This window comes from Prionailurus bengalensis, chromosome C1 (genome assembly GCF_016509475.1).
Source record: "Prionailurus bengalensis isolate Pbe53 chromosome C1, Fcat_Pben_1.1_paternal_pri, whole genome shotgun sequence".
Lineage (NCBI taxonomy): Eukaryota > Metazoa > Chordata > Mammalia > Carnivora > Felidae > Prionailurus > Prionailurus bengalensis.
In genome coordinates, this window is record NC_057345.1 from 20,931,430 (window position 1) to 20,959,162 (window position 27,733).

At 44.1% G+C, this 27,733-nt stretch overlaps 1 protein-coding gene across 1 annotated transcript; it reads right to left on the reverse strand.

Moving 5' to 3' along the window:
- Nucleotides 1-1,405: 1,405 nt before the first annotated feature.
- On the reverse strand, nucleotides 1,406-18,125 carry RPA2 (replication protein A2). Its single transcript, XM_043574211.1, has 10 exons — nucleotides 17,827-18,125; nucleotides 17,483-17,589; nucleotides 13,182-13,283; nucleotides 12,940-13,053; nucleotides 10,680-10,754; nucleotides 10,073-10,189; nucleotides 3,819-3,926; nucleotides 3,309-3,403; nucleotides 2,007-2,114; nucleotides 1,406-1,853 (listed from the first exon to the last, which is right to left on the reverse strand). The coding sequence occupies exons 1-9, from the start codon at nucleotides 17,834-17,836 to the stop codon at nucleotides 2,030-2,032; spliced, it is 813 nt and encodes a 270-aa protein (XP_043430146.1). The 5' UTR covers nucleotides 17,837-18,125; the 3' UTR covers nucleotides 1,406-1,853; nucleotides 2,007-2,029.
- Nucleotides 18,126-27,733: the final 9,608 nt, after the last annotated feature.

Here is a 27,733-nt window from a genome sequence, read left to right on the forward strand (position 1 = left end):
GGAGATAGGACACAGATAAAAAGGTGACCTGAGTCTCCAGCTGAGATGCGAGCTCCAAGAGTGTGAATATGCAGCCTGGATTCTAGGTACTGCACTTGAGTGTGTCCCTCCTGTGTCTGCTAACACTCCTTCGGGCTGTCCGGACCCACTGCACTTCCTATGGAAGCCTCTTGGCTTCCATACCCCAGCATGGAGCTCTCCAGATGACTACCAAGCAGCTAATACAGGCTGGTGGGCCAGTTCCCATGCCTTCCTGCAGAGACCATCTAAACTACACGGGACCCTGAGGAAGAGTGTGCTCTGGGACAAACAATAAGCAAGAAAGTAAGAACAAAAGTTCCTTCTTGGCACAGAACCCTTAGGACCAAGCCCACATGCAAAATTCACTTCCGTCTGCATTAATTGTGGCACCAAATTGAGCAAGATCACAAAAGGGGGACAGAGAAGAGGGCTACCCATTCCTACATAATGGGATTTCTGAGTGGCCAAACACTGCAATGAGGAGAAAGCAAGCAATTTCACAGCTAGGAGAGATGAGGTTAAAAGGAAACCATGTCTGGGGTGCCTGGGTGGCTCAGTCCATTAAGCGTCTGACTCTTGAGAGCAGCTCAGGTCGTGATCTCGAGGTTGTGAGATCGAGCCCCGCATTGGGCTGTGCTGACAGTGCAGAAACTCCTAAGGATCTCTCTCTCCCTCACCCTCTGCTCCTCCCCTGTGCTCTCTCTCAAAATATAGACAGATCTGCAGATAATGTACTGGTTGACTGGCTTTTACGCACGAATATAGCTCCCTAGATAGGAACCGTTCGGCAGGTACAGAAACAACCACCAGACTGTTGTTCACTTTTAGAAACTGGAGGGTGGGGCCCTTCCCGCACTGCTGCTAGTAGGTTTCACTCAGAAACACAGTTAAAGCAGTTACAGAATTTTTATTTGCATGTTATACCTCATTAACTTACCTCAGAATTAGTTTTTATTCAAGACATAGCTTACATTCTGGAGTTGTCAAAAACATCTTTGAGCTAGTGTTCCCTCCCACAAGAAGTGGAACTGGTTAAGCTGGCCAAAAAAGCTGTCGGCCTTCAGACAGTCTCCTCTTGGGGCCAAATGGCCGACGCTCAATTCGGCTACATGACCACATACTGCCAGAGTCAAGATTCAGAATGGCAATGCTTGATGCTTTACAAACATCATCTTCCTCGAGTTTCACAACAGACCTATAGGAACTGACGCTGCTCTCTTCTCATGAATAAATGGGAGGCCCTCAGAACTGATGTGGCCAGCCCAAGAACCGAACTAGAAGTGGAGAAGCCAGGATTTCAAACCCCAAGCAAGCTATGCTACATGCCTCGGATAATCAAGTAGTAATTACAGCAGCTTAGGAAGAAGAATAACATTTTCACGAATTCTGCAATAGAACTATTTTATTAGACATACGGGGGCACTTATTTTGTATGAAATCGAAGTAACATCTCTTGCTCTCTCCTGCCCTCATGAGGCCACCACTCTAGAACGTAACAACACACTTTCGGCAGCAGCCATGACGAGGTGAAGGACAGTGCAATTCTGAAAAATAACACCCTATAACCAAAGGCGGGGAGAACAAAAGCAGGCAGAGATTAGGGGGTTTCTTGGCTCGCTCCCCGCTGAAGGCCCTGGGTCCTGCTCATCTTCTTCCAACAGGAAACATGTTAGGAGTGGAAACTCCCGGGTATAGCTTGAGTAATGCTGCCCAACTCTCTTGGTAGCATCTCTCTTCCACTTCCATTTGTGCTGATGTTGTAAGCGGCTTGTTTGTAACTTCTTTAAGAAAGTCCACCCAGGTTTACATTCTGTCAGTTGCCCAAAATGGAGCTTCAAAAAACAAAAACAAACAAACAAAAAAGAAGAGCAGTAACTTTCCAAATGAGACCCTTTCTAGATGAAAGCTACTCCCTAGAAGTCAATTGGCCAAACACGCACAGCTGGAGACAACAGATTATGAAAACAGGTCCAGCTGGAAAATACCTCGGGTACTCAAGTAGACCCAGTTACTCTGCATCTGTGGATTTAAAATGATCGTCGTCCACAGTGGAATAGATGTGTCCCTCGTTGCTAAGAAAATCTACAGCTTGCCTAGGAAGAAAGAAAGAAAGAAAAAAAAAAAGGCTCATTTTAAACTGATGCAGAAGACAGGAAACTGCCTTTTGGATATGGCCAAACATAGATTTTACTCACTTCCCATTTTTTATCTTAGCTAAGAATTCATAGCCACTTTGTTCACAGGGCTCTTACAAGGAGAAATACCAGTAAAACTGCAAAACTGAGATAATGCACGGAGACAATGGCTATCAGGGGTGCCTTGGACTCCTCTCCCAAACTGTGTAAACACAAGAAACGAGGGCCTAACTCAAATGCCAGTGTAAGCAAACGAAGAATCTAAAAACACAGTCCAGCTTGCACACAGAATCTCCTAGCATAAACAGCTACTTTTAAAAGTTCCTCCTCCCTACCCACCCATCACAACCCTCTTGCTCCCCCTCTGGGAAGTAAAGTTGCAGGGCATAAAGGAAAGATCTTTCCGGAAATGACAGGACACCCTTCAAGGCCCTCTGGATCAGTGCCAGTAACATATGTAATAACAGTAATAATTTGTAGAGCAATTACCACATGACAGTGATTCTGTACCTCATCAACACTGTAACTCTGAGATAAGAATTAAGATCTTCATTTTGTTTAAAACAGGAAATGAGATTAGACCTGAGCCTTTTTATTCTGTGTAAGCCTAGAATATCAACTGATTTACAGTAACAAGTAACTATCACAAGCACCAAAATACTGTTGGTTGGATTCGTTCACCAGAATCACGAAGCTGCTTGTCTACCACGGAATCAGAGAAAGGATGTTAGAAGGACCGTCTACAGTTTCAGGGTCAGACAGCCAAACCCACATCTCCACAGTGGAACAGTAACACCAATGGGACTGTTATTATCTGAGGACCAGGAGGTAAGGATCTCACTCCTCCAGACTGAATTCCACAAGACGTCAAATTTATCTGGTCAATTTCTGTCCAAAATTACAATCACCACACGTAATGGGATTCATTATTTGTTAAATGAACAAGGGAATGAATGACGTGACGGGTAGCATCATTTTTGTAAGCCCTTTTTCTTTCTTTCCGTGATTGGACAACTTCCCTTCTGTCAGTTAAGATTGCAGCTGACAGTTTTGTTTTGTTTTTTTAAACTTACTTCTCCATTACCAGAAAACTCTAGTGAGGTCAAATGGGTACAATTCTGGAGCCCCAGCTGATGGAAACCAAATACTCACTTTATTGAGGCTACAGACATGTGCTGGAGCTGGTTCTTGAGATCCTGAAAGTTTAATCCTTCTGGTCTTGGACAAGCCTTAATCAAACTCAGCACCTGAAGAGTCAAATGAGAAAGATTTTAGCAACTACTCTGAATCCACTCCCTTATGTAAACTTGAGTCCCTTTAAAAAAACATTTTTTTTAACATTTATTTATTTTTGAGACAGGGAGAGACAGAGCATGAACGGGGGAGGGTCAGAGAGAGAGAGGGAGACACAGAATCTGAAACAGGCTCCAGGCTCTGAGCTGTCAGCACAGAGCCTGATGCGGGGCTCGAACTCACAGACCGCGAGATCGTGACCTGAGCCGAAGTTGGATGCTTAACCGACTGCGCCACCCAGGCACCCCTACCTGAGTCCCTTTATAACAAAGTAATGAGTCAGGTACTTAGAAAGCCTTAGAATCATTAAGGAAGTAACAAATTTAGGACTCTCTGTGTCTTGAATTTTTGGAGCCACTCAGTGTTTACCTGGTTTTGGGCCACAGTGAGGCCATTTGCTGGTATGGCGCTATTCCCACCAAAGTTCCCTGCTTCACCCATTCCTGGATTGCTGATAGTTGCTCTCCCTGCTAAGGGCTGAATTAAGAAAGTTCACAACGTTAGAACACTTACCAATTTAAAAAACAGTCCTTGTTATTGTAAATAGCTTATTAATAAGCGGCTCACAAAAAAGAATTTAAGTAGTTTTTCCAGTAACAACTGCTTACATTGGAAGGGATAGCTGTCATCATTAATGAGTATTTCAAAGGAAGGTAAAGTGACCCTCTGAAGCACATAATATCAGAGAGAAGGGTACCTCCTGGCTCATTCTTGTTTTTGTGATGCTGAGGGGAACCAAAGGAAAACTAGCACCGAGAAGAAAATTACCCGGAGATCCGCTATAATGGTATCTTTCTTTGGTGTTTAATCATTTAAACATGCATGCATGTATTCATTCACTCATTTATTATTTTGGGGTATTCTTACCTTGCTCTTGACTTTATTATTATTATTATTTTTTATTTATTTATTTATGTATTTATTTATTTATTTTTTTTAACGTTTATTTATTTTTGAGACAGAGAGAGACAGAGCATGAATGAGGGAGGGTCAGAGAGAGGGAGACACAGAATCTGAAACAGGCTCCAGGCTCTGAGCTGTCAGCACAGAGCCCGACGCGGGGCTCGAACCCACGGACCGCGAGATCATGACCTGAGCTGAAGTCAACCGCCCAACCGACTGAGCCACCCAGGCGCCCCATATTATTATTAAAGAAGTTTTATTATTGAAGTACAGTTAACATACAATGTTATACTAGCTTCAGGTGCACAACACAGTGATTTGACAATTTTTTACATTACGTGACGCTCACCATGATAAATGTAGTCACCACCTGTCCCTGCACAATGTTATTACATTATTCACTATATTCCCTATGCTATGCCTCTCCTCTCCGTAACTTACTTCCTTTATAACTGGAAGTTTGTATCTCTTACTTCCCTTCACCCATTTCACCCTCTCCCCACAGTCCCACTCAAGCATCTGTGGTCACGTAGGCATGAAGCATGACAAGGAGAGAAAAAAAGTGCCCGTCACTCTTTTGTTCTTTTTTTTTAGCACCAAATTTAAAAAAATAATGGGCTATAATCACTGTTTCCATTTCCCTTCTTAGTCACTCCCCAGCCCACCACTATTTGGAATCTCACTAAACAGAACTCGGGGGGCGCCTGGGTGGCTCGGTCCAACTCCTGGATTTGGCTCAGGTCATGATCTCGCGGTTCGTGAGATCGAGCCTTGCGTTGGGCTCTGCACTGACAGCATAGTAACTTCTTGGGATTCTCTCTCTGTTCCCCCATCCCAACTCTCTCTCAAAATAAATAAACTTAAAAAGCACACAACAACCCAAAAAACTTTAAATACACCTCTCACACTGTTCTCACCAAAATCAGCAATGACTTTTCAAGCAACCTACCCGACAGTCTCTTTCAGCCCTCCAAACATGTGACTTCTCACAGAAAGACATACTGATCACACTCTCGAAATGTACCCCTCCCTAGACTTCTTGATGGCATATTCTTCTGGTTCCCTACTTTCTCAAACTATACCTTCTCAGTATCTCTTACCAGTTTTCTCTCTACCCATCTCCCCAAAGGCTGATCGATCCCCCCCGGATTCTATCCCAGACCTCCTTCTAGGCCACAATTCCTTGTTCCCAGCCATTGACTGGACTTACGTCCACCTAGCTCTCTCACACGCTTCAAAGTAAAATTACATCCTTCCCCAAACCTGCCTGCCCTGCTCTATTCCAAACCCGATGTGAGTAAACCCAAATGCAATCCTGCAGACTTCAACTGTCCATTCACTCACCTCCCACAACCTGTCACCAGAGCCTATCACACAATCTTCGGTGGTGCTCGAGCCCATTCTCCTCACCCGGGCTTCCTGGCGGCATTTCGGCCGCTAAGTCTGGCCTACTCCAGTCAGTCCTTCTCTTTGCTACCACGTTAACAGCTTCTAATCGTGTCCCTCCTCTGACAGAAAGCTTTCAGGTGGCTCCCCCTGCCTGTGGAAATCATATAAACCTAGACATTTAAGACGTACCACCAGATGTCAAAATCTCTATTTTACTCTTGGCCATTTCTTTTCAATACACTTCACTCCCCAGCTGCACCTGGACTTCTCGCCAGCTACAAACATGCCTCTGACCTGAACATGCTGCTCCCTGTCTGGAATGCCCCTCCCTCATCTGCCTAGTAAACGCTGACTTCTCATCCTTCGAGGCCAACTTAACTGCCACTGCCTTTGCAGAGCCTTCTGACACGCCCCAGGCCAGGTTAGCCATGTTCTTTTCTTGGCTCTTACATGTTTGGTCCGTTCCCTCTCACGACAGCCATCATGCTGTTCTCCTGTCACTTTCCTCCACTAGCCCCTTCATCTTCACACAGTGCCTGGTGCAGTACGTGCCCAGTCGATGTTTAACCTACTGAACTGAATAAATAAGCAAGATAGAAGATCAAATATGGTAAGTGCCCATTACAGGTGTAAGAGCACTGTGGAAGTTCATCAGGAGAAATCCCATCCGGTCAGGAGAGTCCGTCATTTAATAAACATTCATTAAATGCCTGTTGCTTTGAGGTGATAAACAAAAATCGATCACTATCTCTTGTTTTCAAGTTAGATGCCTTTGCACTGCCTGTTGTGAAACAGACGCTTCACATGTTATGATCTAAGAATACCGAACTGAATACGGTTTCTTACCCAGATGCTCCGCTTGCAAGGGTTTCATGTCCTCCTTCAGGTAGCCCCACCTCCTGTACCTGGGACTTGGTTTAGGCATCACCTGCTCCAAGGGGGTCTTTCTTTTTTTAAGTAGGCTTCATGCCCCGCGCTGAGCCCAACAAGGGGCTTGAACTCACAACCCTGAGATCAAGATCTCAGCTGCAATCAAGAGTAGGGCGCTTAACTAACTGAGTCACCCGGGTGCCCCTCCAAGGGGTCTTTCTTGATGTCCAGATCAGGACAGGAAACCCTTCTCCGTGGTTTCACAGCGCCCTGTGCTCGCCACTTACACTGCTCTCACAGCTTAAAGTGATCTGAATCTCCAATGCTCAGACACCGACTCCTTGCGGGAGAGAGGGGGGGCTTATTTACTCAATACAATTGTCTACACCCCCAGTTTCTACTCCCTAACCACCCACCCTCAATTTAAAATCATTTTTATGATAGGTTTGATACACGCATATATGTCATTAAATACGGTAATATAAGAGACACCCCTTAACTTTTGAAAAAACTTTATTTATGTTTAAGTAACCTCTATACCCAGTGTGGGACATGAACTCATGATCCCAAGATCAAGAGTTGCATGCTCTTCCAACTGAGCCAGCCAGGTGCCCCAACACCCTAAACTTTCCATACATAATTCTGTTCTTTTTAACCCACTTCCCCCATCTTCTACCACCAAAGCCTCCCTTTTGGAGATCCATGTTTTTAATTTTTTTAAACCTATTTTTTTTTTTTTTTTAGTTTTATAATTCTTTTCAATGTTCACTGATTTTTGAGAGAGAGAGAGAGAGAGAGAGAGAGAGAGAGAGAAAGAGACAAAGCGTGAGCAGGAGAGGGGCAGAGAGAGAGGGAGACACAGAATCCAAAGCAGGCTCCAGGCTCTGAGATATCAGCACAGAGCCCAATGCGGTGCTTGAACCCACAACTGCAAGATCATGACCTGAGCCAAAGTTGGATGCCCAACTGACTGAGCCACCCAGGCAGCTCCCCCCCCTTTTTTTTTTTTTTAACTTTTTATAATTTTTTTTTAAGTTTACTTTTTAAGAGAGAGAGAGTATGTGAGTGGGACAGGGGCAGAGAGAGAAGGGGGGGGGACAGAGGATCTGAAGCAGGCTCTGGCTGACAGCAGAGAGCCTAATGTGGGGCTTGAACTCACAAACCGTGAGATCATGACCTGAACCTAAGGCAGACGCTTAATTAGCCGCGTCACCCAGGCGCCCCAAAGATCCATGTTTCTAAATCGAACAGGAGACCTCTCCCATCACCTTCCTTGACTTCAAGGCAGCATTCTACAGTTGACTGCCACCCCCTCCTTCCTAAAAATACTCTTTTCAGAATCTTCTCCAGAATCACATTCCCTGGTTTCCTCTTGCCCAATTTGCAACTTCTTTGACTTCCACTGGCTCCTCTTCTCCAAATTGCTAAAGATTAGTGTGTCCCAGAGCTCAGGTCTCTGACCTCTGAACTCCCCAGTTACCTTATCGAATCCAAGGCTTTAAATATCACCTACACGACGACTCCCAAAGTTCTACCTCCAGCCCTGACCTCTCCCCCTTGGATCCCAGTTCTACATATTCAACCATCCATTCTGGTCTCCACTTGGATATTGCACGAGCACCTCATATTTGGGAAGTCCAAACAGAAGTCTGGATTTTACCCCCAGATTTGCTAGCTTCATCTCGTTGCTCATGCCCCAAACCCAGAAGTCATTTTTGAACTCTCCCTCTTTATATCATGTCCCCACCAAGAAGTCCTGTCAGCTCCACCTCCAAAACCCATCAGAATCCAACTACTCCTTACCCCAGCTGCTGCTACCATTCCCAAATCAATTCTGTTGCCATTCTTAGAGCCCCATAATCTGTACTCCATACAATAGCCCAGCCCAAGTGAATTTAAAAAAATTTTTTTTTTTTAACGTTTATTTATTTTTGGGACAGAGAGAGACGACAGAGCATGAATGGGGGAGGGGCAGAGAGAGAGGGAGACACAGAATTGGAAACAGGCTCCAGGCTCTGAGCCATCAGCCCAGAGCCTGACGCGGGGCTCGAACTCACGGACCGCAAGATCGTGACCTGGCTGAAGCCGGACGCTTAACCGACTGCGCCACCCAGGCGCCCCCCAAGTGAATTTTTTAAAAGACAAATCAGACCACATCACTCCCCAGATGAAACCTTCTAAGGGCCTAGAGTAATGACTGGCACATACCAGGCTCAATAAATATTTCTCCAAGAAATGAATGAATACATTTATCTCTGTATCCCCAGTGCTTACCAAACTGTTTGGCATAGGATAGGATGCAATAACATCCTTAGTGGCTGAAGAGTTTTCTAGTCTCTCCTACTGCGACCAATCCCCCACCTTGGCACCAGAATCACCTAAGGATATTCTTCTTTTTCTTTTTTTGCTAACTTTATTTTTAAGTTTATTTATTTATTTATTTGGGGGGTGGGGAGAATGAATGAGCAGAGGAGGGGCAGAGAGAGAGGGAGAGAGAAGAGAATCCCAAGCAGGCTCCGCACTATCAGTGCAGAGCCTGACGCAGGGCTCGAACTCACGAACCATGAGATCATGACCTGAGCTGAAACCAAGGGTCAGACACTTAACTCACTGAGCCACCCAGGTTCCCTGCTATATTTTTTTAATTTGAGAGAGAAAGAGAGCATGAGCGGGAGAGAGAGGCAGAAGGAGAGAGGGAGAGAGAGAGAATCTCAAGCAGGCTCCATGCACAGCATAGAGCCTGACACGGGGCTCAATCCCACGACCCCTGGCTCATGACCTGAGCCAAAATCAAGAGTTGAACACTCAACTGACCAAGCCACCCAGGCACCCCTTTTGCTAATGTTTTTTTAAACAAGCTCCACACCTAACAAGAGGCGTAAACTCACAACCCGAGATTAAGACTCACATGCTCTACCAACTGAACCAGCCAGGCATCCCTAGATAATCTAAGCACATTCTAATACAAGAATCAATAAACCTTTTGTGGGGTCCTAGATGGACTAGCCAAATGGAATTCCCACAGCAGAAAAAAATGTTGAGAAATTTCAATATTCAGCAAGAAAAATAACTTCAGGGGCAAAATAATGGTCCATAATGTTTCTTATTTAGCCAACAGTTTCGAAAAAAAGCAGTAAAATACCTCCTAGTGGGGGTTTTTCTATGAATATAATCCTAGAGCCAAGTGCTCAGCCTGTAATTATATGTCTACACTTGAAGGTTGTCTTAGGCCTCAGCCTTCCAAGTCAGTGGGGTCAGAGGAACTTGTAATTCTGAGAAACACGAGTGCTTCCTCTGGAATAAAATAACACGGCAAAGCTCACAAAGAAAACGTTCTGAGGACGGAGTGAGGCCTTTCTTCCGGCCCAACCTTCAAAATGTCAAGAAAATCAAAGCTGTAGCACAGAGCGGTCTATGTTCTTCCAGAGAAGAGGGAAAATTCTGAGAGTAAAGTTGCTCACCTGGCTGTTAGCTTTGCTCAGGATCATGTGCGCGTTGACTACTTCCAGAATATGTGCGGTGAATTCATTCATGTCCTCCAGAGGCATGATCTTAAAGGCTACCAGGCTTTTTTTGTTCTTTTGAAATAAAGAGAAAAAGGTAAATAAAGCACGAGCAGATTCAAATCAACTTCAGGTTAAAACGCCGTGGCACTTTTCCTGGTTCTAGTTTGCCAAAATGGAGAAAATGTTATTATATACTTCAAATTTTTAACTTAAGGTTAATCCAAATAAAGTTATTAATGGGAGAAAAAACCAAAGCTAGAGCTCAGAGCTGCTCAATGACTTGCGCGAGCTTATACAACCAAGCAGAGTATAGTCTGACTGCGAATCCTGATGCCACAGATGGCAACTATAGGCAGGGATCCTATTCTTTCCCCACCATTCTGTTAGTTTCATATTAAGGTCAAAACCCGTTATTTCTTTGAAGAGAATAATGAAAAAATTTCAGTCTAACGCCCATTGAATACAAAGGCTTGGTTCAATCTTAAGTATCCTAAACTCAGGCATGAATCCAGAAACTGCTTCATGCAAACATATTTCAACTATGATTTTTTTCTGACTTTACCTGAAAAGATCTCAGATGGCCAGCCACTTTTACATACGTTTCTGGAGGAACCACGGTGTTTTCACTGCTGGCATCCTAAAAGATAAAATACGTATCACACTAAGGTTTTAGAGATGTTGGTGAAACTCTGAAACTGCTAAATTATAAGGGTGCCTGGGTGGCTCAGTCGGTTAAGCGTCCGACTTGGGCTCAGGTCATGATCTCACGGTTTGTGAGTTCGAGCCCCGCATCAGGTTCTGTGCTGACAGCTCAGAGTCTGGAGCCTGCTTCAGATTCTGTGTCTCCTTTTCTCCCTGCCTCTTCCCTGCTCATGCTCTGTCGCTCTCTCTTGCTCTCAAAAATAAATAAACATTAAAAAAAAAAAAAAAAAAGAAAAGAAAAGAAATGAAAAACCGCTAGGGGCCCCTGGGTGGCTCAGTCGGTTGAGTGTCCAACTTCAGTTCAGGTCATGATCTTACAGTTCGTGGGCCTTGCATTGGGCTCCATGCTGACAGTGTGGAGCCTGCTTGGGATTCTCTCTCTCTTCCTCACTCCTGCACTCTCTCTCTCAAAATAAATAAATTAAAAATATACATATATTAAAAAAAAAAGACAATATGCACTCATGTTCAAATGGTCTTGGGCATACAACTTTCTGGTGGATACACTTATCAGCATAGCAACTCTACCTTTAGGATTTTAAGGGAATAATTAAGAACATGCATTTAGATTTAGCTTTAAATGCAGCTCTTTATCTTGAGGTTTTGAGTTCAAGCCTCATGTTGGGTGTAGAGATTACTTAACACTTAAAGCTTTAAGAATATTCATATGGCATAGTTTAGAATACTAAAAAATTGAAAACAACCTAAATAACCAACAGTCATGCATTTATACAATGGGATACTTCACACCATTGCAAGTGATAATGTAGAACTTAAAGTCAGACATTTAACCGACTCAGCCACCTAAGCAACCCCCCTTTCTTTTATTTTTTTGAGAGAGTGCAAGTGGGGGAGGAATAGAGATTACGAGAGAGAGAATCTCAAGCAGGCTCTGTGCTATTAGCACAGAGCCTGACGTGGGGCTCAAACTCATGAAACTGTGAGATCGTGACCTGAGCCGAATAACCACAAGTCAGACACTTATCTGACTGAGCCATCTAGGCACCCCCCACCCCGGCCCCCACACCTTTTTTTAGAGAGGGAGAGGGAGAGAGAAAGCACGTGCACATGAGTGGGGAAGAGGGACGGAGGGAGAAAGAGAATCTCAAGTAGGCTCCATGCTCAGCGTGGAGCCTGACACAACCGTGACATCGCGACCTGAGCCGAAATCAAGAGTCAGATGCTTCACCAACTGAGCCCCCACGACATCCCTAAATTTTTCATTATTAGAAACAATGCTACGATCAAGATTCTTACAGCTGAATCTTGGCACACATCTTTAATTACTTCCTTAACGTAAACCTCTAGCAGTGGAGTGCCAGGTCAACATTTTTATGATGGGTGATTTTGACCACCGGCTGATTGCTGAGGTAGGTTATACTCATCTGTACTCAAACCATCAAGGTAGGATGGTATCCGCTTCCCTGGAGAAACAATGGCAAATCATTCAACGAACGTTCTAAGTGCTAAGTGCCAGAGGCACTGTGTTAGCTACTACTCTCACCACAAGTGGACATTCTTTTTTTTTCTACGCTAATTTAATAAGTTAAAAACGGTACCTTAATGCTTATTAAACCTGCTTGTTACCATTGCAAATTATGTTTCATCTTTTATGAATTATCTCTGCATCTTCTTTGCCCATTTTTCTAAGACGCAGTGGCTTTTTTTTTTTGGCTTTGTAATAGCTTTTACTAATTGAAAAATGTTAACATCTGTAATGTGTCACAAAAAACCTTCCCGCTGATTTAAACAATATTTACCGAGGGCCCACCAGGTAACTAGCACTGTTCTAGGTGAGGGGGATACAATGGTGACCGAGACAAAAATCCCTGTCCTGAAAAACAAAAGAACAATAACAACAACCACAAAACCCCGTTTTCACGGAGTTTACATTCTAGCACCTCCTGTCACTTGCCTTTTAACTTTGCTTATGAGGATCGTGAAGTTGAGAACATTTGAAACTTCCATGAAACCAAATGTATTAACCTTTCATTGCAGGGCCTCTGCCTTTGATATCTTGCTTGTAAATTATTCTTACAGGAAGAAATTACAAAGTGAGACAAAAGAAGTTCAACCTCTCCAAAGCCCCAAAGTAACCCCACCCTGAAACAGCCGCTTACATCTGTGTCAACCCACTGGCGAACATCCATGGGTGCAGCTGTCATGTCATCTACTTTGTAAACTATGTTGGTTGGAGCCTTCTCTGCATGTCTGATGATACCCACAATAGTGACCTAGATCAGAAAGGAAAAAAAAAAGTTGGCTTTTCCTGGAAACTAAAACAACATTTATGTGTTTTTAAAGAAAGTTTATTTCATTCTTCATATGAGCAAGGGAACCTGCAACAAATTACTTTACTTACCTGTGAAATCTCAACCTTCCCAATTCTGAACACTTCATCGACCAGGGTGGCAGAAAGCAGCTGAGATATGGTACAGGGTACAATGTGCTGGGCTCGGGCTCTCTGAAAAGGAAAAGTACGCATGAATTCAATTAAGGAATTCATAATTACCACTCGTTAACACCTTTTGTGTGCCAAGCACTTTACACAATCCTAACACTGACTCTTGAGAATGAATCTCACTGGGGCGCCTGGGTGGCTCAGTCGGTTGAGTGTCCGACTCCGGCTCAGGTCACGATCTCAAGGTTTGAGTTTGAGCCCCGTGCCAGGCTCTGTGCTGACAGCTTCAGATTCTGTATCTCTCCCTCTCTCTGCCCCTCCTGTGCTCATGCTCTGTCTCTCAATAATACATAAATGTTTAAAAAAAATTAAAAAAAAAAAAAAAAAAAAGAATGAATCTCATTACCCCTGCTTCGCAGAGATGGAAACCAAGGTTATATAGCTAACAAATGCCATACTTGAGAATCCAAACCACGCTTGTTTGACTCCAAAGCTCCCGGTCAATTGAGAAGTCTGTGGGACACGAGGGATTCACCGAAATGACCAGGCCAGAATGGGGACAACATAAGGAAGGATGACCCGCTTCCAGAACAAAACGTTAACTCCAATTTTAGAATGAAGGCAAGCTGGAGCTGGCTGTTCGGGTCACCAATGACATGAGATGGTATTTGGAAAGGGTTTGAGAAATGGCCAGAGGAGACAGAACTTTGGAGTGGCTCTGAGTGTTGTGATAAAATATAAGAAAACGTTAGAGGTACGGCTTCCTTAAGAACAGATGTTCTGACAACCAGATGGAAGTCTTGGGGGAAACGGGATAAGGGTTTGGCCACACTGGGCCAGTGTGGGCCTCTTCTTAAAGGGAAAGGACACGGTGAGGACACTGAAATCCCATCTAAAAGCGGCCTACCGACGACGTAAACTCTTCTTGTCACCTACCACTGGCCAGGGCTTGTCTCAGGGCATGAAGCTGAGAAAAATGGGATAGGATTTGCTCACAACACATTCCTACCTAATGGAGGCAGAGGTGTGAATAAAAGACCTGGTCTGGGTATACTCTTGAATGAGATGCACTACGTGGGATCCCAGAAAAACATACTGGCACTTTCGAGAGGTAGCATTTGGGCTCCACCTGGAAGTGTGAAAACTTGGGACAGTGAAAAAACAGCGAGCGAGGGATGGGCATGACAGACTAAGGGTACACAGGCACTCTCGCAAACTCATAGAGGGAGTAAGTACACGGAAGAAAATGCACGACGGATCAGAGATTACAATTCTTCCCGTCAGACATCAACAACCCGATAGCTGTTCTACATGGAAGACAGAACGTAACAGACTCTCGGCATTCATGGATTTAGAAGGTGCAGCTTTGCCCTGAAGGTCCATATGATACTAGCAGAGTATTTCCTTCTGCTGAAGCATAATTTTGAATGGGGAGCCTTGCCAGGATGGTAAGAAGTAAGCCCCGCTAACTACCAGCACACGTCACAAACAGTGGCAGTTAAGCTTGAGGGTTAAGATTATGGCTCTATCAGGAGCAGTGTGTGCTCTTGGTCATGTTTTTCAACTCATTTGTATCTTAGTTTTCTTATCTGTAAAACTAGGAATGATAAAAATTCCGAAAACTAAGTATATGGTGAAGTACGTGGCATAATACCTGGCACGTTGTAAGCACTCAAAAAATGTTAGCAATTATTACTCTACAAAATTTTTCTTCTGTTTATTTATTTTTGAGCCAGAGCGTGAGTGAGGGAGGGGCAGAGAGCGAGGGAGACACAGAATCCAAAGCAGGCTCCAGGCTCTGAGGTGTCAGCACAGAGCCCAACACAGGGCTCGAACTCGCGAACCGTGATGAGATCGTGCCCCGAGCCCGAAGTCAGACATTTAACCGACTGAGCCACCCAGGCGCGCCCCCGGCTCCCCCGCCAAAAATGTTAGCAATTATTATGTCAGCTACTGCTCCTGTTTATATGTGCAACAGCTTTTAATAAGGATGTGAAGGAATCAGTAATGATGCTTTTCAATTTTATTTTATGGTACTTTATAGGCAAGATTACATGTGATGTTAGTATTTATAGATTTAAAATTTGCTGAGGTCCCATGTTTTAGTTCTCACTCCTCTATACTGTTTCCATCTATCACAGGTGAGATTTTCATTGTATTTTTAGCATAAGAAAACTATGAACCACTATTGGTAGCAGGAACAAGAACATGGGCTTTGGTGCCACAGTTCTATAGACCTGCGTTCAATCCCAGCTTCATAGCCCTGGACATGCCACCACCTCTTCTGTAAAGCAGGGAGATCTACCTTTCAAATTGTAAACAAAACATAATGTATATAAAAATGCTAATGTTTATCTCTCCATGAAGTGTGTACTCAATAAATAAATACGATTCCAACAATGATTGAGGTGTTAGCAATACCTTCAAGTTCATCTCCAATCACAGGTATTTCCCGTTTTTTAACAAGCACATATTATGTGCCAGGAATTGGTTACAAGGAGTTCCTGGTTTGTTCCAAAGAGGTTCACAGAGCATGTGAATGTATATTTATTTGAAAATAGAATTATTTTCTCGTTGACTACAAACTGTAGGTTACTCTGGACGGTGCTGTATGAAACTACCATCTTTAGGGGAAAAAATGATCAGTATTGAAAATTTCGTATGATTCAATAAAATATAACGGGTTTACAGGAGACAGGAAACATTTTGGATAAGGTGATTATCTAATTTACTGTTGAAAAAGCACTAGACTGAAAACCAGCAAGATCTGGGTTTGAGTCTTCAGCTTATAACCAGTATCACTCTCCGAAAAGCTGTCTTAATACACGGCCCAAGCAAGGGATCCTGAGACAAAAATTCTATCAACCGGAATGAAGAAAATAGTTATGCTCAGGAAAGATAAAAGCTAATGCTCTATCTTTTGTTTTCTTCTTCACAACCTCAAGGAAGACAAAGCGTACCGGAGCCCCCTGTGGTCTTGGCTGGGAAAAACAAAACTACAATACAGAGAAGCTGCTTACCAGATTTTGGACTCGCTCAGCATCACGTGTGCACTGTCTAGAGTTCCATTTACTTACTAGCTATATAAGCTTAGGCAGTCCCTTAATCTCCCAGAGCCTCTGTTGTACAATGGAGTAAACAATAAATACGCTATGGGATTATAGGAAATAATCTGTGCGAAAAATATAAAGCAGTGTCAAATGTATGGTAATTATCGACAAATTCTTTCCCACCGACACACCCCTGAATAGTTTAGGTGAAAGCTTATCAACCCATACAAAAAACAGAGAACTTCCTAATATTGAACCTGAACACCACATGTGAACGACAGCTAAAGAGTAGCCACGTCAACCTTGTGTTTAAAGGATGAAATCAACGGTAGTTGTTAAAGGCAAACTCATTCCTGCAAGAGTGAATAAACAAGCATTTGGACAGCTTTTTACGCATAGCTTTCCTATACATCACATTACCTCACCTATCAATTCTCAGAACCGCCCTGCGATAGAAGTCGTACTAGTACCATTTATCAGATGAGAAAAACCAAGGGACACAAGGTTCAAGTTGCTGCACTAAAGTCACCGCCAGTTAAAAGCCGATTCTTGACGCTATGTATTTGGGCTCCATCACTCACGTCTTTTTTAATAAAAATAACTGGGATCACTTATTAAAAGGGACTATAAGGCAGGCACTTATATATACCACAATATTAAGTCTCACAACAACTTCGTAAGGCATGTATTATTACAATATTACATGTATTATTACAATATTACATGTATTATTACAACATGTAAGGCATGTATTATTATTAATCCCATTTAGCAGTAATCCCACTTGATTCCTGAGGTTAAGAAATTTGTCCAATGAGACCATTAGTGTCAGAGCAACAGAACACAGATCCACCTGACTTCCAACACCATGCTCTTTCCACCGCTTTTTATCACGTCATTACGTTTAATTAAAAAAAATTTTTTTCTCAAATACACGAAGAAGGCAAAATAGGCTAATACCAGTTCAGTTTGTCCACAAAACTGATTCCTTAGTAAACTTCAAAATAAAGCCAAGAAAACAGTCGCAGTGAAAGTGGGAGAAATTTCATTTTTGAAACTTACAGCACTCAACTGTAAGATTCCATACGACAATAGTTGGTAATTATCCAATCAGTTCATGTTTAACACCTTTCGCCGCAGACATTTTCTCTCAGGGATGAGTTAGGAGCTTCAGGCCAGAATAAAATAAAACGAAATGCTCTTTCAACCTACTGATTTCTTTTCAGCCTGGGAAGGTGTCGGCATTCCGAAGCCCCCCGGGGACTGTGTGTAGCCGCCGCCGACTCCGCCAAAGGAAGTGCCATAGCTTTCAGATCCGCCTGGTTTTAAACAACAGTATCAATGCCTGTGCTGCTTCCCAAGCCTCTGAAGAGCCCACCGGGCCCCTCAGACTTCACCCCACGGCCAACCACTCCCAGCGTCGCCCTAATCTTCCCCACCACCGAGCCCCGGGCCCTCGCCCCTTGCCCACCCCGTCCCTCCCCCACTCCCCCCGCCACACGTCTGTCCGACCCCCCGCCCTCTTGCTAAATCCTCCTTGCGACGCTCATCCTTACCAAACCACATCTTGGTCACGATCCCCTCAGGTGAGAGGCCCAGAAGACTCCCGTCTGGTGGGTTGGCCGGGATCCTCAGAACCCCCTTTCGCCCGCAGTGCTACACCTACTTCCCGCGGGTGCCACAAACTCCTGCCCGCGAAGGACGGAGCCAATCAGCGTCCAGAACGCTTCGTGCTTCAGCCAATCAATGCTCACGAACTCCACACTTTTTCCTGTCTTCCCAGGACCTGCTTAAGAAAACGCGCCCTGCGCTGCCACTGGGGGCCCGAAGGCTCTGCGGCCATTTTTACTACGGGCAAAACACGCTGCGCAAGCGGAAGCAAGGAGCAGAGAGAGGCTGATGGGCGGTGTCTCAAGAAAACAGCCAAGCAAAATGATAATTCCGTAGCTCAGGCCGTATAATCCCACCTCCGCCAGATGGGCGACACTTTACATCACTTCCTTTGTTAGGCGTCCTCCTGTTCCCGCCAAACTCTCACCAATCAGACGTCGCCGTAATCTACATCGTTACAGCAGAATTCAGGCCTCGGCGACCCCGCCTCGCCGTCGTGCGGCGCTTGCGCGCCGGGGGACCTCGCCTTACGAGCTTCATAGCCCCTCGTGGGGTTGCTAGTTCCTTTCCTCAAAAAAAGCCGAGTTCTTTCCTCGTATCCGCGTTCCCTCGTCCTGATTCTTCCCAGCGAGGCTATAAGGCACTTACACTCTCTTCCCCAAGATATGTGAGGATGGCGTCCTGCTCCTGCCCCGCCATCCACCCCAGGGTAATACGCCTCTGCATCCCCGATTACTTAACCACTTCTTCATATAACATTGTTCTGTCCGTCCTGTAGAGAGGGGAACGCGCCTGTCAGTTCCTCCTCTAAATATCACTAGGTTGGCACACCTCGCTTATGTGATAGGAAGTATTTAATGTTGCGGCTTGTGTTCCAAGGTCTGTGCTGGCCCCAGGGATTCAATAGTAAGACAGACAGGGTATCTGGGTTCCTGGGCCATTTTATTTTTCTGAAACTGCAGACACTGCCTTAAATATTTTACATTCACTAACTCAACCCTGTGAGGTAGGTGAGTACCGTTTATTGTCCCGATTTTACAAAGGGGGCAGCTGAGGCAAAGAAAGGCTAAGTCGGCATTCAAGCCCAGGAAGTCTGATTGCACCAACCAGTGTGGTCACTATACCTTCTTGTACATCTTAGAACTGGAGCACAAACTCAAGTTGACAACTGGGGGCAGGCAGCAAAACTGTAGATGTAGTGGGTTAGATAATAGAGGGAAACTTTTTACTTTTTTCTCCGCAGTGAGAAAAACAACCATGCAAACATAATGGTAAACAGCAACCAAGCCAATGAATATGGGCCTAGTGTTGCCATTTATGTGCTTCTTTAGCAGATGCCAGAAATTTTGGTTTTTGTGTAAAAAATTTCTGAATTTTAAGTGTTTTTAAGTAAATTAAAAAATCTTAAAAACACCGTGTAGGCCAAAGAAAGTGTATCTGTGGGTCAAACATTGCCCATCTCCCACCTCTTACCTATGTAAATTCTGTAAGCCTCCGGGGGCCCCTGGGTGGTTCAGGCAGATAAGCCTCTGACCTGCTCAGGTCATGATCTCACAGTTTGTGGGTTTGAGCCCTGCACCGGCTTTGTGCTGACAGCTTGGAGCCTGGATCCTGCTTTGGATTCTGTGTCTCCCTCACTCTCTGCCCCTCCTGCACTCGCTCGCTCTCTCTCAACAATAAATAAACACTAAAAAAAAAAAAAAAAATTTAAATTCTGTAAGCCTCCAAATCAACACCGAGGAATAAACAAGATACAGCCAAGGGCAAAAACTTGAGGCATACCATGAGGACACTGTTATATTAAGCCCAAGGTGATTGAAATTTACATAATCTGGCAAATAAGAGTATATTTGATATATAGGGTAACATGTTTGGAATTAAGAGTATTCTGGGAAATTTTAAGATGTGGGTTCACTTGAGGTAATTGTCCTCATGTGGGTTCTACTAGTTAGAAATTCAGCCGAGAAGATCATACATTTAAAAATAAATGAAATGAAAGTGTCTTAATTAAAATACTGCACAAGGCAAAACATCAAAATAAGATTTTCTTCACACCTTTTCAAGAGCTTGACGACCTAATGAATTGAGCAGAGGGCTCAGTTCTCAATCAGCACTAAAATAATTCTGTGGCTTATGTGTGTGTGTTTGTGTGCATGTTCGTGATTTCATCTCTCAAGGTTTGCTCTTGTCAAGTTGAAGTCTTCCTTTTCCCTCTCCAGGTATGGTAGTTCCTCAAAAAATGAAAAGTAAAATTACCATATGATCCAGCAGCTCTATTTCCGGGTATATACCCCAGAAATTGTAAGAGACCCAAAGAACCAAAAGAGACTCAGATACTTGTACAGCCACATTCATAGTAGCATATTTCACGGCAACCCAAGTATCCACTGACAGATGAATGGAAAACGAAATGTGGTATGGGCATACAATCGAATATTTTTCATCCTTAAAAAGGAAGGAAATTCTGACACATGCTAAAATACCAGGGAACATAGTGCGAATGCCACTGAACTGTACGTTTTATTTATTTATTTATTTATTTTTTTTTAATTTTTTTTTCAACATTTTTTAAAATTTATTTTTGGGACAGAGAGAGACAGAGCATGAACGGGGGAGGGGCAGAGAGAGAGGGAGACACAGAATCGGAAACAGGCTCCAGGCTCTGAGCCATCAGCCCAGAGCCTGACGCGGGGCTCAAACTCCCGGACCGCGAGATCGTGACCTGGCTGAAGTCGGACGCTTAACCGACTGCGCCACCCAGGCACCCCTGAACTGTACATTTTAAATGGTTAGGGGTGCCTGGATGGCTCAGTGGGTTAAACCTCAGATCATGATCTCATGGCTCTTCATTCAAGCCCCACATTGGGCTCTGCACTGACAGCTCAGAGCCTGGAGCCTGCTTCAGATTCTGTGTCCCTCTCTTGCTGCCCTCTCTCTCTCTCTCTTCCTCTCTCTCTGTTTTCCTCTCTCTCTCTCTGCAAAATAAATAAACATTACCAAAAAACATTTTTTTAATGGTTAAAATGGAGCACCTGGATGGCTCCGTTGGTTAAGCATCCGACTTTGGCTCAGGTCATGATCTCGCAGTTCACGAGTTCGAGCTCCACATCGGGCTCTGTGCTGACAGCTGGGAGCCTGGAGCCTGCTTCAGATTCTGGGTCTCCCTCTCTCTCTGCCCCTCCCCTGCTCACGTCTGTCTGTCTGTCTGTCTCTCTCTCTCAAAAATTAAAATAATGAAAACATTTAATAAGTAAAATGTTAAAATGATGAATATTATGTATATTTGGCCACAGGTAAAAAAAAAAAAGCCATTTCAACTTCTCATGTCATTTTGCCTCTACTTTATAAATGCACATATTTTAATCAGAACTGTCCCTACGTTGATGAATTTTCATTAGACTTAATTTCCTGCTCAATTTTCTCTACAGTGAGATTTACTCATTTCTAATTTTTTCCATTTTTAATTTTACTAAAATAATTTTTATGTGAATCAGTTCTCTCCTGGACAAATTTTATACTGAGTGCTTCATTCATCATTCAAGTTTGATCCAAACCAAATTTTACTAATTTTTCACATCTGCCACTGTAGTTTTATGGGTGCTTATTATTTCTATCAAGTACAATTTGATTCAGGGGACTTTTTGAAGTTGTCAGTGTTATACACAACATGTGATTCTCCAACTTTTACTGGGTAACAATTTTCAGTTTTATATTGTACTGATTCTTTCTACCAGTAATAATAGATATGAATTGGATACTACTGATAGAATCCTTTTTTTTCATGAGATTTTATTTTTTTAAGTTTTTTTTCCTGTTTTTTTTTTTTTTTTTTTTAATTTGCTTTTAATAGAGAGAGAGACAGAGTGTGAGCAGGGCAGGAGCAGAGAGATGGAAACACAGAATCTGAAGCAGGCTCCAGGCTCTGAGCTGTCAGCACAGAGCCTGATGCAGGGCTCGAACTCGTGAACGGCGAGATCATGACCTGAGCCAAAGTCAAGACACTTAACCGACTGAGCCACCCAGGCGCCCCTATGAGATTTTATTTTTAAGTAATCTCTACACCCAATGTGGGGCTCAAACCCACAACCCTGAGATCAAGATTCATATGGTCTACCGACTGAGCCAGCCAGGCGCTCCCTACAGAATTATCTCAATACCAGAGAGGCTTTTATATGTGGCAGAACCCCCACAACTATTTAATGCTCACTCTATTCAAGTCTTACAGCTAATAAAACTTGAAATCACTCTTTTGAGTATTTAAACATTGTTGACCAACTTAAGTAAATATTTCTCTTAAAATTTTTAAACTGAAATTAAAGTTTTGGGATGGCTCTTTTTTTTTTTTTTAACGTTTATTTATTTTTGAGACAGAGAGAGACACAGCATGAACGGGAGAGGGGCAGAGAGAGAGGGAGACACAGAATCCGAAGCAGGCTCCAGGCTCTGGGCCATCAGCCCAGAGCCCGACGCAGGGCTCGAACTCACAGACTGCGAGATCGTGACCTGAGCTGAAGTCGGACGCTTAACCGACTGAGCCACCCAGGCACCCCCGGTATGGCTCTTTCTTAAAAGTACTTCAAATATCTTAAAGAACAGACAAAACACACAAAAATGATGTTTTCTTTTTGTTGTGTCTGTAAGACTTTTTAAGTCATGCCTTATAGGTTTTAGGGTTTTTTTTTAAATTTTTTTTTCAACGTTTATTTATTTTTGGGACAGAGAGAGACAGAGCATGAACGGGTGAGGGGCAGAGAGAGAGGGAGACACAGAATCGGAAATAGGCTCCAGGCTCTGAGCCATCAGCCCAGAGCCCGACGTGGGGCTCGAACTCCCGGACCGCGAGATCGTGACCTGGCTGAAGTCGGACGCTTAACTGACTGCGCCACCCAGGCGCCCCTAGGTTTTAGTTTTTTGCAACCTGATGTCTTCCCTCAAACCATGGGCTTTCAGTCTCACATGGGCCACATGACATAACTCGTCCGTTTGTTAACACTGATGGGCACTTTTGCATTTTTGAAAATTCATGTATTCCTATTAAGACGTTATTTTGTTATGTTCATAGGGCCACCTGAAGGCTTCATTTCGTAGAAGAGGGATTGAGTCTGTCGAGTTAGCAGGACTCAAGGCTGATTGGTTCTTGGAGTACTCTGTTGTCCTCACCAATTTCGTCTTTGTGTGTGAGCAACCCAGCTCAACCACCTGTGTTCCGCCCACAGTTCCCTTTGTCTAGAACTCGTTGAGTCCTTCCTTTTTTTTTTTTTTTAATTTTTAGAATGTTTATTTATTTTTGGGAGAGAGAGAGAAGCAGAGAATGAACAGGGGAGGGGTGGAGAGAGAGGGAGACACAGAATCTGAAGCAGGCTCCAGGCTCTGAGCTGTCAGCACAGAGCCCGACCCAAGGCTTGAACCCACAAACTCTGGGATCATGACCTGAGCTGAAGTCAGCCGCTTAACCGACAGAGCCACCCAAGCACCCTGGAACTCTTGACTTCTCACAGACCTGTGAGTTGCTTTCCTTATCCTGGTGGGAACAGTACACATGTATACTTTATAAACAGACATCTCATTAATAAAAGAAGCAACTAAGTAATCTTTTTTTTTAAATTTTTTTAAATGTTTATTTATTTTTGAGACAGAGAGAGACAGAGCATGAACGAGGGAGGGTCAGAGAGAGAGGGAGACACAGAATCTGAAGCAGGCTCCAGGCTTTGAGCTATCAGCACACAGCCCGACGTGGGGCTCGAACTCACGGACTGGGAGATCATGACCTGAGCCGAAATCGGTCGCTTAACCGACTGAGCCACCCAGGCACCCCAATCTTTTTAAGATTAAAAAGTTATGGGACCTGGCTAGTTTAGTTGGTAGAGCATGTGACTCTTGATCTCGGGGTTGTGAGTTCAAGTTCCACGTTGGACATAGAGCTTCCTTGAAAAAGAAAAAAAAAAAAAAAACGTTAAACATGTCGTATGACAGTCACCATTCTTACGCGTTTCAACCAGTTTTTGTGTCTTTTCTCTATTTGGAACTTTCCTATTTCGGTTGTCATCATGAACTCATGGCCTTTCACAGATTCAACTTTTCCAATAACTTTGACAGCAACAATAATAAAATAACCATCAGGTTGATATAGATGCCACAGTCTATCACTTAATCTTCACGACAACCAAACGAGGTAAGCACTCTTAGCACCCCCACTTTACAGATGAAGAAACTGAGCTTCCCAGCCTTTTCCAATCCCCACTTTACAGAATTCCCAACCTTTTCCATATCGTAGACACGTGTACAAAATAACATACGCCGGATTAAACACACGAGGTTGGCAGGGGCCCGGGTATAGGGTGACCACTCATCCCAGTTTGCCCAGGACTTTCCCAGTTTTACAACTGAAAGTACCTGGTCCTGGGAACGCCTCCAGGCCCCGTCTGACCAAGATGGCTAATCCACCTTGCAGAGGTGTCTGGCCAGGGGTCCCTAGCTGCCCCATGCCCAGCCTGCCTGGCTGACCTACGGATGAATAACATCTCCTTGCTCCTGTGACCTTTTAATGGTACACCGGCGTGCCTGACCGTTGTGGGTGAGACTGAGCAATCGGCCTGAGGTCACAGAGCTGGTAAAGAGAAGAGCCAGCGTCGAACCTAGCGCTCTGTGCTCCTGACTCTCTTAACCACGATGCTCGGTCCCTCCGTGTCTCCTTTACGCCCATCCCCTCAGCCTCGTCAGCATGGCTTCATCCTCAGACACTCAGCCCTTGGATGCTGTTGTCTTATCAAACCAACACAAGTAAAAGGGGCTTTTCTCAAAACTGTGTGCAACTTTGAAGAGTGCCTCCAGAAGAGGAAGTGTGCCCAAGAGGACAGATGGTAAGAGGGGGACCTCCAGAGGGGTGACAGTGCTCAATCCGGACGTCATGCTAAGAACCTAACTTTTCCCCCCGAAGCCGGTGAAGGTTTTGGAGCGGAGGAGTTACATGATGACTTCCAGGTTGTGAGATGATCTCCCTGGCAGAGTGAGGGAGCAAGGACAGGCCAGGGAAGGCCCAAGACTACAGGCGGGGTGATCTGTTAGGAAGCTGGGGAAAAAAAAAACAAGGTAGCAATGCTGTGGGCCTGCCCCAGGCCAGAGGGAGTGAGAGAGGTTGTGATAAAGCAAAAGCCACAGGAAAGGAAAGAATTTAAGAGGTCTGCAACTTATTTTTTTTTCTTGTGGAAGTAATCATATAATCTTTTTTAAAAATGTATTTATTGTTGGGGCACCTGGGTGGCTCAGTCGGTTAAGCGGCCGACTTCAGCTCAGGTCATGATCTCACAGTCTGTGAGTTCGAGCCCCGCGTCTGGCTCTGTGCTGACAGCTCAGGGCCTGGAGCCTGCTTCGGATTCTGTGTCTCCCTCTCTCTCTCTGCCCCTCCCCTGCTCATGCTCTCTCTCTCTCTGTCTCAAAAATAAATTAAAAAATTAAAAAAAATTTATTTATTGTTTAATTTACATCAAGAGGTCTGCAACTTATTAATTTGTTCTTCATTTCAGTCTTACTTGCTCCATCATCCACTTATTCACCAAATACTTATTTAGTGCCTGTGAAGTGCCAAGAGCTATGCTAACCCTGAATGGAGTCTAGTTGTGAATCTGGGTAACAAGGAGAAACAGATCAGGAATTCAAGAGAATTCAACAGGAATTCAACAGAACAGAAGCAAGCCTCTTCGGTGAAGATTTGGCCATGCTGAGTTTGTTAAGTATGGCCAGCTTCAGAATTTCTCTCTGGGATCTTTTTTCCCCCTGAATGTTCATTTATTTATTTTGAGAGAGAGAGAGAGAGAAAGAGAGAGAGAGAGAGAGAGAGTATGTTCAAGCAGTGGAGGGACAGAGAGAGAGAGCGAGAGAGAGAGAGAGAGGAGGGAGAGAGAGAATCCCAAGCAGCTTCCTTGCTGTCAGCACGGAACCTGACACAGGGCTCGATCCCATGAACCATGAGATCATAACGTGAGCTGAAATCTGGAGTCGGATGCTTAACCGACTGAGCCACCCAGGTGCCCCTCTCTCTGGGATCTTTAAGAATCAACCATCACAAAAAGCCCAGCTTAGAGCAGACACAAATTATAAAGTATACTTTGAGGCATGCCACGTTTTGTTATTAGATACTCATTCTTTTGAGTCAGTCACTGCTGCTGCAAAGGGAAAATTCACAAGGAAATCTTCTACGATCCTTTCACGTACCTGCTCCAAAACTTTCCGTGATCGCCCATGACCTGTAGGAAAAAGCTTGAGGTCTTTCGGATGGCATCCGAACTGGGCACCATCAGAGTTATAATTTGACATTAATCTATATGAATTTTACTAAAGCCTATTTCAGTAAACTGTAAACTATTTTTGTCCATCATTATATCACCAGCATCTGGCACACAGAGGGTATTTAATGAATACATGTTAAATACAAGAGTAAATGAAGGAATACACGAGAGCAATGTATGTTTGCTCTAGAAAAACTGGACTAGAGGGGCGCCTGGGTGGCGCAGTCGGTTAAGCGTCCGACTTCAGCCAGGTCACGATCTCGCGGTCCGGGAGTTCGAGCCCCGCGTCGGGCTCTGGGCTGATGGCTCGGAGCCTGGAGCCTGTTTCCGATTCTGTGTCTCCCTCTCTCTCTGCCCCTCCCCCGTTCATGCTCTGTCTCTCTCTGTCCCAAAAATAAATAAAAAACGTTGAAAAAAAAATAAAACAAAGAACAAAAAAACTGGACTAGATGTCAACATTCATGGATTCTATCATGGCCTCATTCTTGACCTTCCTGGACTCTGTGGACTTGAACCCCAAGACAACCATAGATACAGCCTGGCTTCCCAGAGGCTCTGAGGCCTGCACAAAGGTCAGTAGTCACCTGAGGGCTGCCTCCACACCCCGAGGGCTCTGCTACCAGGGTTTTTTTGTTTGTTTGGTTGGTTGGTTGGTTGGTTTTGTTTGTTTTTTAAGTTTATTTATTTATTTTTGAGAGAGACAGAGACAGAGAGAGTGAGCAGGGGAGGGGCAGAGAGAGGAAGAGAAAGAATCCCAAGCAGGTGTCACAGTGCCAGAGTGGAGAACGATGTTGGGGCTCAATCTCATGAACTGTGAGATCATGACCTGAGCTGAAATCCAGGCGCCCCTGGAATGACATCGCTTGTTCACCTGACACTCGCCTAGGATTGGACTTTACCCTGGATTCCTGGAGGAATGCATACCTTAGATCCTTTTCTAATATAAATCCCGAGCCCCAAGCAACAAGACTTATTCTATTTTCCTTTCTCAGTCTCCAAGACACCCCATCTGTTATTCTCTACCCATCACTTACACTATTCAATAAACTCCGTTTTTACTTTCTCTGGCGTGCATTTGATTTCTATGCTGCATGAAGTCAAGGACCCTCTTGGCTGGTCTGGTGGGACCCTCCTCTGGGTTCTCAGACTCGGCCTGCCCGCATCAGACCTGGTTTGGATCCTGATTTGTATGAACCAACTGTAAGAAAATATTATGAGACAGTCGGGAATTTAAACATTGACCAAGTATTTTATTTTTTATTTTATCATTTTGTTAGAAAAAAAAAAAAGAAGTCTTATCGTTTAGAGTATTTATGGACAAAACAATATGATCTCTGGAATCTGCTATAGAATAATCCAGTAGGTTAGGGTGGGGGTACAAATGAAGTAAGATTGGCCATAAGTTCCTAATTGTTGTAACTGGAGGACGGATGCTGAGGGTTCATGATGCTGTTCTCTCTACCTGCTTCTGTTTGGTAATTTCCGTAATAAAAGAAGATATGAGCCCCATCACCTCCCTTTCCTCAAGGGTTTGATTCCTCCTCTGGGTTTGTCGAGCCACCTAATG